Source organism: Mus caroli, unplaced genomic scaffold (assembly GCF_978045245.1).
Source record: "Mus caroli unplaced genomic scaffold, Mus_caroli_1 scaffold_1, whole genome shotgun sequence".
Lineage (NCBI taxonomy): Eukaryota > Metazoa > Chordata > Mammalia > Rodentia > Muridae > Mus > Mus caroli.
Window position 1 is genome coordinate 126,975,496 of NW_028227256.1, and position 13,276 is coordinate 126,988,771.

At 38.3% G+C, this 13,276-nt stretch overlaps 1 protein-coding gene across 8 annotated transcripts in view; it reads right to left on the minus strand.

Annotated features, from left to right (window-relative positions):
* LOC110303044 (complement decay-accelerating factor, GPI-anchored) overlaps positions 1-13,276 on the minus strand; it is a 31,200-nt gene that overhangs the window by 9,428 nt on the left and 8,496 nt on the right. For 2 of the 8 annotated variants that reach the window (XM_085840849.1, XM_085840852.1), the window contains exons 6-9: positions 11,472-11,663; positions 8,582-8,728; positions 7,691-7,771; positions 6,905-6,925 (exon numbers count right to left, since the gene is read on the minus strand). In XM_085840849.1, the coding sequence (XP_085696975.1) occupies positions 6,905-6,925; positions 7,691-7,771; positions 8,582-8,728; positions 11,472-11,663 (441 nt within the window). Of the gene's footprint in view, positions 1-5,972; positions 6,926-7,677; positions 8,729-11,471; positions 11,664-13,276 lie in introns of those variants that run through there. The other 6 variants (XM_085840863.1, XM_085840855.1, XM_085840850.1 and 3 more) reach the window with 6 other exon arrangements.

Genomic DNA, 13,276 nt, shown 5'->3' on the forward strand with positions numbered 1-13,276 from the left:
AAGTACGAAAGACAGCTTTTTGTATCTTAGCAACCAAGCACACTGAAGATACTTTGAGAATAAGAGCCAATGAAAGACACCTGAGCAACTACATGTAAAGTTTCAATAGATTAAGACAATGAGAACAGTCATAAAAACATTTGCATTAAACTATTTTCAAAAAAGACATAAAAATTATCTTTCATGATCCACACATAAAGTTATAAAAACATAACTCAATGTCGATGTTTCTGGGATAATGGAGAGTCTAAAAGTCAACAAGTGAATAGAAAAACACACAGAAAATAAGATAACCTATTTATGGAGGAAAGTATTTCAACCAAAACATTTTTACTAAGCCCCAAGAACCATCACTCCCTCTTTCAAATACTTCTGGTATAATGGCATGCCAATACTTGTAATTACAATGAGATAAGCCTAGTACAAACAAGATAAAACAATAGTTCAGGAATTAATGCAGAGTAGGAAATGGCAAGGTGGAGGAGGGGCTTAAGTCTACATGGAGCCCTACTATTGTTGTGGTCTCCTAAAATATATGTACATATATGAGATGAGTTTAAGTGGATTTGACCTATACAAGGCATAATAGGCAATCAAACAAAAAACCCAACATCAGTTTAATCTGCTGGTCAGTTGGGTACCATGGTCTCCTCAAAACACTGTAAGCCATTGTCATTACTCTTGGTTACCCTCCTGAACTTGATGGTCAGACACTGTTTCAGGAATCACCATAAGACACTGGGAATGCAAGCTGGGACTGAACACACTCATCACCACTGCCTAACTTCCATAGTAGCTGAAGGTGCTATATATGCTATTCATGGGGAATTCATCAGCCATCTTACCCAGTTATGGACCATGTCAGTGGAGGAAGGACTAGGCTGGCAAGATGTACCCATTGAGACAACAATGACATGAATCTAGTGGAGACAACCAACTGCTGGTTGGATTTCAGGCCTTTCCTAGAGATAGATCTGGTAGTGTTAACTAGTCCAAGTACCCACAGCTAAGTAAGAAACAGGCCCTATGGGAAATCCTCCTTCTAATGTTCTGCTAACTGAGCACAATGTTAAATTGGCCCCAAGTCTCTATTTTTACACCCATAGATCAGGGAAGCTCTTGGTCCTCTTCAGAGATGCTTAGAAGATGCATCTAGATGGTGATTAACACTGACTCACAAGTGCCCAGAGTGCAGATAACGAGAATAAAAGAGATATCTTCACCACAGCCCTTCCTCTATGGCCATGTACGATCTCAGAAGAAGAGTAGTAAGACTCTAAGAACTAGAGGATAGTGGAGGACATTTGTGAAACTGTCTTTTGTTTAGTTTTTTTTTTTAAGAATTTTTTTATTTACATTTCAAATGTTATCCCCTTTCCTAGTTTCCTCTCTGAAAATCCCTTATCCCCTTCTCCCTTCCACTATTCACCAACCACACACTCCTGCTTCCTGGCCCTGGTATTCCCCTATACTGGGGCATATATCCTTGGATGCCAACAAGATCTTATTGACAGGAGCCTGATATAGCTGTCTCCTGAGACGCTCTGCCAGTGCCTAACAAATACAGAAGTGGATGCTCACAGGGTCCCCAATTAGGGAGATGAAGAAAGTACCCAAGGAGCTAAAGGGGTTTTCTAGTTACAACAGAGCTGTTTCACACAGTCTCAGAGTAGCCATTTACAAGACCTCCCAAAATCAAGTCACTGAAAATCCCCAGTTTCCTAGGGAAAGCCTCTCTGAGGTACTCCTGGTAAAGACACTGAAAATATGATGGATGTAGTGGATGCTGGGGGTAGGCGGAGTCAATGTTCTTTGGATGCAGCCCCTAACTCCAGTGGTCAGGACTATGGCAACTCAGACTGGCAGCACTAGGCAGATTCAATAGGTTTTTTAAAAGTCCATGAGATTAGAAGGAAAATCCTGTGGTGTGGGCATAGGAGGATCTTGGAGGGAGGGAGTAGGGACACTGATCAAAACAGTCATGAGCTAAAGAGATAGCTCACTGATTCAAGAACAACGCCTGCTTTTCCTGATGACTGGGGTTCAATTCCCAGAGCCCCTCATACACAGCAGCTCTAACTCCAGTGCCAAGAAATCTACTGACTCCTCTGACCAATAGGGCACTTGACACAGGGGGTACACATATATAGATGCAAACAAAAACAGTTGTGCATATAAAGATAAACAAACCTTTAAAGACATCCATTTATGAAATTCTCAAACGATAAGGTTTTTAAAGTTAAGTGATGATGTGCATCACAGTAAAGAAAGAATCAGGATGTCACCCATTCATTCAACAAACAGTTAAGTTCAACAAACAACTCTGGCAATAACTCAAACTTTGGAAATAAAGAACACTGCTTTTTGAAGGCAGCCATCTCTTGATATGTACTAAGGAATGAAAAACATTGGTTCCAGGAAGCCCTCATAGCTCTAAAATCCACAGATGTCTAAGTTCTTTCTATGACACTGTGCAGTAAATACAGGTAAACTGGAATCTGTAAGCCTTTAATAATGTGTGCACGAGGACTGGAGGTGACTCAGCAGTAAAAACCACTAGCTTTTTTTTTTTTCCCCAGAGAACAGGGTTGAATTCCCAGCCAAGGCAGTTTACTATTTGTAACTTTAGTTCCAGAGAATCTGAGGCCCTCTTCTGGTCCTCAGGCACTAAGTATACTCAGTGACAGGTAAACATGCAAAATCATTAATTCATGTAAAGCCAAAAAAAAGGAAAGAGGAAGCTTTCGTATTTAAAAGCTCCGGCTAGTTTAACAGAGGAAAAAGATCTATATGGGATAAAAAGGAAACTAATCTGAGTTAACATTAAAATGGCGCTTTAATAATAGCATTAAAAGGCAGTTATTATAATTAACTGACTAAAACAGGCAGGAATTAAGTCAGTTTTGAAGTAAATCGGCTGTGCACAAACACTTTGATTTCTGAGTAATTAAACTGCCACGATGAAATAGGATCCATTAAAATCACCCTACTTGACCAGTAGAAGAGCCAACTAGGCCATTTATATTTAATCCCACTCAAAGCACATCAGCTGTTTCGAATAAGGCTTGACTTAACCTCTGCTGTCTAATGCCTGGGTGTTGACTTTATGCTGAGAACCTTTTGATTCTCTTGATGGGTGACAATCTACTTGAGCCTCACTCAAACTCCAACAGGCAGTTTGGTCTTTTTCCATCTTAAGGATAAAAGTGAAACCTCCTAAGCCACAGCCTGCATACAGGACCCTCTGGATTCAAACCAGAAAGATGGAGTTCAGAACTGGTCTGGGTGGCTTAGCTCCTTTCCCATACCAGATGTGGGAAACTGTTTCTTCATGGACAATGTAAAGATGTTATGTGCCAGCTTTTCCAGGATATCTTTGCTTCTCTACAGCACACAGGTATTACCATACATTAAATTCAGTAGGAAGGGAGTAAGTCGTCATATAGTGTGAGGAGGAACGTTGACTTTAATATCATTTTTCTTTGAAATACCATTACTGTCCTTAAAAATACTGGCAGAGACGAGGAGAGAGAGGGAAAGCCATCCCCCAGGGTAGTAATTAAAAAGAGAAAGAGATAGTATTCCAAAAGAGCTCTAAAGCTAAGAATGTGATTTAAGTACAATATTCAAATTTCACAAAAAAAAAGAAGAAGAAGAAGAAGAAGAAGAAGAAGAAGAAGAAGAAGAAGAAGAAGAAGAAGAAGAAGAAGAAGAAGAAGAAGAAACTTTTAAGATCATAGTGCCAGAACACTGATGAGGCCTGGGATACCAATTACTATCTCAGCAGCCTCAAAGCCTTGAGAGGGGAAACTGGCAACACAGAAGCTTCTACATACACAGTAGTTTCACCATTAGAACGCAAGACCAAGAAGTCAATAGGAGAAATGAAGTGCAACCTGCATGTGGTTCCCTTGGACCAGAGACTCAGCAATCAACAGTGCCTGTCACTCACTTGTCTTCTCAGAAGGAAGAGCAAGTAAAATATCCTAAGCCATCTCAGTGCTCAAAGAACAGGGCCTGATACTGCTGGGGGAAAGAAGCAGTATTTAAATGTAAGCTTGTTGCAGTCTGATTGAAGGTGGTGACTGATAAAAGATATCATTTCAGAGTAAGAAGGTGCCTTGGACTTCACTCACATTCCGTAGGTTAAATAATTTGAGTCTCAAAGGAAAGTTTTAAAGAGACACTATTTGTAGAGTACAAATGACACAAGTGACCAGGAAACTAATAAAAGCATAATTCTCAAGTTACCAGCAAGACCTTTATCCATAAATGCAATTGTTTATGATCTCAAATTCACTGGGTAATCTATAAAACACCAAACCAAACATAAGTACTGACTGAAGAGTTGAGCAACTTAGCATAGAGGGTGCTATGCAACAATGGATGCAGTTACAATAATAATGCACATGCCCCCAATCTGAAAGTTGAAGAGATCCAAGGAGAAGTATGTAACTTTTAAAAATGCCATTCTTCAATAAGAGCAGTAATTCCCTGAGATTCTCTGTCAGAGATGCATCTCTGCACTATTTAAAACACTGCAAGATTTTCTGTCTCAGTTGATCACTTTCAATCAATAAGCACAGGGCGAGGCAAACAGGAGGTCCTTGGCAAATAGTTATTTGATGTCATTGAACATTGATGCTCTTTTCCTTTATTATTGTTGTGCATTGCCACAGCAATAAAACCCTACTCTTAACCCCAGGTTCAGGCAGGTTTCTATGAGTCCAAGGCATCTGCATAAAACTATCTCAGAGAAAGAACAAGGACCCCATACTATGACTTCATGGAGACTCATGCCTTCATCTCTTGCTACTTGGGCTAGAATTGCTCATGTCCCTTATAACCTGTAAGCTTACACAGACTCTGTCTCATAGATGAGAAAACTGGGACCCAAGAAATTAACTTAATTGTTGGGTTAAATATTCACTAAACAAAAGAAGTCAGATTGAAACCAAAGTTTGACCGATTTGTAAACACAAGTTCTTTTGTTGTTTTTCTTCTGGATGATGTCAACCTAAAAGGCAATAAAACTATACTGATCTCAATACTGCCAAAGAGAGCTAACTCACAGAGTAAAAAGATTACTTTTCTATATGTAAAAAGTACAGGCATATAGAAAACATAGATTTATGATTTACAATGCATGCATGGAATTAATATTTCATGAGGTGTGGTTAATCAGGGGAAAAGATGCTTAACAGATTCTTGTCAAAGAGAAGATTAGAATGAGAGATGGGTAGGGAATGGATTCTGGCAGAGCCAAGGATCACAACATTTAAAATTCACACCAGTGGCATTGATAATGCAAATTAAGAAGATCTGATGATTTCTATCTTCTCTTAGAGGAATTAAATGGGAAAAATGGCAAATTTCTAGTATATTGTCATATAGTGGACAAAAGCTTTTTGCCAAGTGAGAATGAAGGAGCTCAATAAGAACGCAGTATAACAATATATAAGCATGAAATTTCAGTGATGCCCAAGTCTCAGTGTTCTCACTAGCAGGTGAAATTAAAAACACTCCCAGTTGTCCATAAAGAAACAAAAATGAATAAACAGCCACTTTTCCCGTAACACGGGTCTCATCTTTACAGTGAGTTAACAGGATACAATTAAGCAGTGACACTTGCGCCAGATGCCTGACTGCAGGAATGAGCTGTCAGAACACAGGTAAACTAGAACAGACCCTCAGTAAGCTTCCTGAAAACAAGTATACATACTTATGGAAATTTCAAATATAAAACAAGAGGGGTGAATTCATCAGCTGAGCCTGTGCCTGATGCATACAAGGCCTGTGCTATACCCCCAGAACCATAAAAACTACATTTATTTTTAAAAAAAAATGTTAAATAGCCAGTATCTCAAATCTACAGTAAATATCACTGAGCAAACAACAGACAGTCAGATGTTACACTCATCACTTTGGCAAATCAATCAGGAGATGTTTTTTCATTAGCTTACAATACATTTATTTCTATTTAAAATAGAAAATGTACAAAAGCAATTGCCCCTGCTGTGATATCTCTAACTAAATCTTTAGCTTAAATGTAAACTAAGTATGACAAATATCCATAGAAGTAACAATAGAAACCGAGTACCTGTTTTCAGGGCATGTCCCTTAGCTAATGCATTCATTCATGTATGAAAAGGGGATATCAGTGATAAGTACAAAATGTTAAAATACACATCTTTTCATGAAAGGATATTTACAGTTGCACATGACTTTGTATGCTGCTTTGCTATTTTTCTATTTAACAAAGTCTCTTACCATTTTGTTCAGGGGGTGGTTGACCTTATTAATGAGTAACAGTAAATATAATATACAAAGAAAAATACTGACCAAATGCTAAAAGGATTCACAACACAAGATATGTTTTACCCTTGACAACCATATTAGCATGTAGAGAATACATTTTAACAGAACTCTGCTTAAAACTGTTACTAGAGTTGAAGGAAAAATATATCTAAAACTGGGACTCTTGCTGGCACTTGGCCTATGACAGAGACATAAAACTGGTCAATGAGTTGGTTAATTATAAAGCTCTTTAGACAAGAACCAAGTTGACCTCTGTTTCTCTTATTCTTCTGCCCCTAAAATGAGCGATTGACACAACGGGCACTCAATGCTACTTGACTGATTGGCCAAATGACCTGAAGCTGTCCTAAGACTGCCTGAGAACAGGAACAGGGTTGAGAATAGGAAGGAGCATACTGGATGCCTAAAGGTGTCCACAAAACAAGCCGATTAAAGGGATTTACCCATCTTCCCTTAGGTGCCCAGAAACACTGCATTTTGATGGTTTTCCTGAGACAGTTATAAGATAAGATTCTCTTCCAGAAATATGGACTATGCTTCCCACAGTGATGGCAATTTCTTCTAACTCCCTGTGAGTCAAACTTACCATATATAAAATGGTCGCCACCTAACAAATAAGAGGAGAGGGGGAGAAAAGAATTATAAAACTCAACATTTTAACTTTTCATTAATTTGCCGACAACTTAATATATATGAATATATATTAACAGCTATACATAAGATCAAACTTTCACAAATTAAAAAAAACTAATTTATACATATACATCATATAGATATTTGAACATACATACATTATTTACTTCAGCAACATAAGCAATAATAAGTTCTACTGGATAGAGCTACCAATATAGATATTTGAACACAACCACACATTATTTACTCCAGCAACATAAACATAATAAGTTCTGCTGGATAGAGCTACCAAGGTCAACATAAGCCATGACAGCTCTAGAACACCAAAACAAATATCACATGCATTTTTTTTAGATGACTTGAGGACAAGAGATAAGTTTAAAAAGCTTAAATAAAAAACAAATGGCAATATAATCTATGATCAAAAACTATGAACCCAAGTATAGAGAACAGGCATGTATTCCTAGCACTGGGGAAACTGGGGCAGTGGGTATTGAGAGGTCAAGACCAGCCTGGGATATATAATGAGATTATCTTAAAAACAAGAAAAAGCCCAAAACAAAAAACTGTCAGAAACTGAAGTCCCTTTCTGCAGATATTAATGAGACTCTCCATTTCTTTGCCATATTGTGCATGTCTATGGAACGCCTGGAGACTGTTGGACCCTGTAGTCTTAGTTATGTTTCCATTATCACAACATTAGACCTGCCCACAGGAAATCTGAACAAAATCCACTGACCTGAGTTAGGCTCTCCTTTGTTTGAAGATGTTCTTGTTGGATGACGTACCGTTGTCTTGGTAACAGGTACATTCGGGGTTGCTGTAATATGAGCAGAAGTGAATCTTTGTGTAACAGTATGGAGACCCTTGGTCATTGAGAAGTGTGAAATGGTGGGCCTTTGTGTAGCTGGCCAATTCTGTGTCAATGAAGGTTTTGCTGTGGCAAATGTCTGGGCTGTTTGTGCAGTTTGTACAGCAGAAGAATTAACTGTGGTGGGATGCTGGGTTATTGGTGGGGTTTGTGCAGATTCAATAGTTGATATGAGGAACATCTGAGCTGTTGCTGGTTTTGTGGCTGAACTTTTTGCTGTGTTAGTTTTCTGAGGTGTTGGTGAGGCTTCTACTGTAGCTAGGACAATTGCTGTGTTCATTTTCTGAGGTGTTTGTGGGATTTCTGTAGCTGGGCCATCTGTGTTGGCTTTCTTTGGTGTTGGGGAAGCTTCCGTAGCTGGGACAATTGCTAGGTTGGTTTCCTGAGGTGCTGGTGGGATTTCTGTAGCTGAAGCATGTGCTGTGCTGACTTTCTGAGGTGAGATTTCTGTAGCTGAGACAACTGCTGTGTTCATTTTCTGAGGTGTTGGTGGGATTTCTGTAGCAGAAACATGTGCTGTGTTGGCTTTCTGAGGTGTTGGTGGGATTTCTGAGGCTGGGACATCTGCTGTGTTGGCTTTCTGAGGTGTTGGTGGGGCTGCTGTAGATGGAATATTTGCTTTTGTAGGTTTCTGAGGTTTTGGTGAGACTCTTGTATCAGGAACATTAACCATGCTGGGTTTCTGAGACATTGGTGGCACTCTGGTACTTAGAACATGAACTCTGGTGGGTTTCTGAGGCATTGCTGGGACTCTTGTACCTGGAACTTTAACTGTGGAAGGTTTCGGAGGTGTTGGTGGGACTCCTGTATTTCGGTCATTTTCTGTTGTGTGTTTCTGAGGCGTTGAGGGGATTACTGTACTTGGAACATTAATTGTTGGTTTCTTCGTTGGGACCTTGGATTTCTCTATAAGAAAACAATGTAAAGTTAAAAATTTGCTAAATCTTGCTGACCATATAAAGCTTCCCTAGTCATTACTTGCTCAATGACTGTTCTTTCTCTCCCCATAAACACCTAGAGAGGACTGTTAGAAATCCAGCCCTTATTATGCCCCTCATCTATTTCATTTTTTAATCCATGCATATTAACTGTACATAATAATGAGTTTCATAAAGATATGTACTATAAATAAACAATGTATTTTGACAATATTAACTTCTCCTTTCTCCCATTATTCTTTTTTTCTTTTTTTTTCTTTTTTTTAAAATTTTTTATTTTTTTTATTTTATTTTTTATTTTTTAAATTTTTTAAATTTTTTAAATTTTTATTTTTTAAATTTTTTTTATTTTTTTAATTTTTTAAATTATTTTATTTTTTCTCTCATTATTCTTATCCATTCCCTCAGTCTCATTTCTAATTTCTCAACTAAAAACCATTATACTAGGTAAAATAAATCAGTCTGAAAGATGAATAGTGACTGTTTTCTCTCATTAGTGGATCTTAGATTTTATATAGCTATATAATATCATATATATGGATATATATATGTACATACATATATATGTACACACACATATATAAGATGAAAGTAGAGGCTACATCATATCTATATGTGACTAAACTAGACTTATACTAATATAACATTTCATTATTTGCACATATAAGTTTTTTCTATATAAAGAAAAAAGTTAGAATAACATCCCATTATGTGACACATCTCTCAATTTTCTCTTTAAAAACTCTCTCTTCCACTCACACCAAAGCATGGTTTTATATGAGTATGACAGCAGTTACTTTGTCCCTTTTCTTCAGGATGACCTAGTGAATCTGAAGGCTTACTCCTTGCCAGCTGCCTTTGGCATGGTTTTACTAACCGCTTTCAGGCAGCCCTGAGTAAGATTGAACTTCATGGAGTCTTTGATCCTTCTAAGATTTGTCTTCTTCATCCCAACACCAAGGATACAAACACAAAAGCAAATTAAGTCATTGCACTTTGTATGTTCCCTCTGAAACATCACATTACCTCCCCTTAAGTTATATAACTCCGGGCCAATTTTAATACACTAACAACAATTTAAAAAAAAATCCCAGTGTAGATTGCTTGACATTCATTGTGGAGAATGGTTTAGGTAAGTCACTTTTTACACGGACTGTCCCTGAAGTGACAACAGGTTATATCCACTAATAATGCCCCCTCCATACACCAGACACTTTGTTCTAAGTTTCTATAAGATGGTATACGTATTTTTTTCCTGCTTTTTCTTGAACAACAAAAAAGGTCTATGTCACAGTCTACTTATAAGGAACAAAACAAAATTCCTGCAGGCAAACATCAATGGCAAGACTGGAGGTAGTGACATCTCTAGAGAGGCTACTTATTTTAAGGCACTCATAAGGATGTAAAAATGATTCTTTGTTCCCCTAAATTCCTGTTTTCAATCCAAAGGGTTTGCACACTCCCACTGAGCTTTAATTTTCTCATGATTTCCCTTTTGTTCCTGATGACTGTTCTAAATTCCAGGGTAGTCAGGAAGGATGCGGTGAAGAAACACCACCAAGGTTGGAGGGCAGGAGTCACTTTTGGGACATGTGGTATATGTGACTTAAAAAGGACCACATGTCATGATGGGTTCAGCTCTCCTCTGAAATTCTGTTTAACACAAACCACTGGTGGATCACCGTACTCCATTGTTAATACGTTTTTTTATCCCTTTTTCTTTTGTTTTTTCCTTTTAGCTATGGTAATAGGTATGTGGAATTCTCCACTGGTGACTGCAGATCGGTCTCGTTCTTTCTTGTTCTTTCTGTGCATTTTGTTGATACTAATATTAATCTACTCAACAAGGGACCAGAAGCAGGTGGTCATTCTAAGGTCAGGTGTCTAAGCGTTCTGGCATTGATTATTCAATAAAGAAGAACCCATCTGTGCAGCACAGTGCCTTGGGCACATCTAAAGTAATTCAGTTTTCTATATACCAAGTTCAGATTGAGCACCAAATAGTGTTTGCACTCTGGTTCTGGCTCAATATCACTGTAGATAGTGTGATAAGGAAGGACAGCAGCACACAGGTCCTAGGACAACAGGCCAGTCCTGGGGCTTCACTCCAACTCCCTCCTACAGCTATCAACTGCTCTGCCAGAACCTTCCATGCATCCCTAATCTTCCTGGGCTTGGTGGGGAAGGTGACTTGGCTTCTGGTCTCAGCTGCTGGGGTGAGGCAACCTGAAGTGATGGACCCTGTGCTCTAGGTGGTCTTTTACCTTAAAGCTCTGCTACAGACAGTGAGAAGATTACCAAAAATGGGACAACTGCCCCACTGTGTCCCCCCATCCTACTCAGGGTGTCAGCGCTATTAATAATGTGCTACATGTTAGTCTCAGAGAGTACATAGTACTGAATACTGATATTCATTTTGAGGAAAGACACAATGCTATCTTTTTGTTTGTTTGTTGAGACAGGGCTTCTTTATGTTTCTGAGGTTATCCTGGAATTTACTTGATAGAACTTAAACTCACCTCTGCCTCCTGAGTACTGGGATTAAAGGCCTGTACCACAACTGTCCAGTTTACATTGCTGTTTTTTTAACCAGGAAATCTTTTCACTTAACCCATGATTGTACTTGTCTTAAAAACCATCCAAACAGTACAGTATGCATAAATACATAGAGATGAGATTATGTGTACACAAAGAAGAATATAAGAGATTACCTATGCACTGGGGTGGTGGACTGCTCCATTGTCCTACATCAGACTTGCTCACAGTACAATAAATGCTAGCATTTCCAACCAGGATGAAGCCTTTGTCACATGAATAGGTGACCACCTGGCTATATGTATAAAAGTCGCTTTCCCCTCGCATTACTCCATTGTTGATTTTTGGTGGCTCTGGACAATGTATTTCTGAAAAAGGATCAAAGTACTTTCTTTTTAATGAAGAAAAACTGATATTGTATTTTTTTATAAATAACACTAAGAACACATTAAAAAGATTTAAGACAATTAAAATCATCTTTCTGAGTTCAGCCTTTCTGAAAAGTGGATACTGACAGTGCCTATTACAGTGGTTGTCAACCTGTGGGGCGTGGCACAGGTCTTCATTTTCACCTCCAGGGTAAGGTGTTTTAGGAGGTACAGGAACTTATTATAAGCTGAATTAAAAATATAAATAAAGTCTAAGACATGTTATAGTGGTTATGCTGTAAAAGAGATCTCTTTCTGGCAGATATGCTAACAGCAAGATCAGTGGGTTGCATGTTCTTTAGCACCATTAAGCTAATCAAGAAAACAATATAATTACACATGCACATCAAATTTAAAAATCTCAAATGTACATACACAGGCATAGAACACGAGAAAATTCATGATATGTTCTAACCTAAGCAAGAACAACCCACTTGTCCAGTCTAAACACAATGTGAAGGCTACCACAGGAACACATGTATGGAAAGAGAGAGGACAGACATTTACCAATCTAGCAAATTTTCCTGAAGGACTAAGGGATGTTATTCTTGATGGAAAAACTGTCAAACAAAGAAGTTGAAGGAACTTCTAGGCCAATCCATGTATAGACCAAGCAGTGTAGAGGTATCAAAACCCAGGAGACAGGGGCTGGGTGATAGCTTGGTCAGAGAAGTACTTGTTGGATAAGGATTCCCCAAAACACGTATAAAAAAGTTGGGCTTGGTGTTGTGTACTTGGGGAAGATGCGGAGGTGGAGACAAGTAGATCCCTAGGGCTGACAAATAGCCTGCTTACTCAAATCAAGCAACCATGGGTCACTTTAGACACTGTCTCCAAAATCAAAGTTATTAATGCCTGAGGTCATCCTCTATACCATGCATGCATACACACATCTGTATGTAACTTCATACATACATACATATATACAAACACAGACACACACACACAGAGGGAGAGAAAGAGCAAGCAAGCAAGTGACAGAAAGAACAAGAAAGGAAGGAAAGAGAGAGAGATTGATTGATTGATTCTTCAGGACAGTCACTGTTGCTAGTACACACTTCTAATCCAAAAGACGATGAGGTCAATATTAAGTGTTATGGTAGACATGGCTTGAATGTCTAAGTTGTGCTACATACTTACATATGTCAAAGGATGTTCACAGTGGTATAGGAAAAAGGGCATTAGTTTGTACACAGGGGCTAGTATTTATAGTCAAACTTTGGCCTTGAAAATGTTAGGGGCAGGCCTGAGAATATGTAATACTCCAGATTGGGAATAATAAACTATGTTAGAAGCAACAAAGAAGGGGAGACAGGCCACAGGATTTTTCTTGTTGTCTTTTTTATTTATTTATTTTTTAGTCTAAAAAGTAGGTGGAACTAGTAGGAGTAACAACAACAACAGAACAGAGATTAGATGTAAGAAGTTAAAACAAAAATGGGGATCTGGGAAGATGTTCATAGTAGAGAAGAGTTGATTAAAAGTAAGCAATTAGCATCAGTCAGCTGAAATTAATTCAAAATTACTAACAAAGTAACAACAGAAAGATAGGC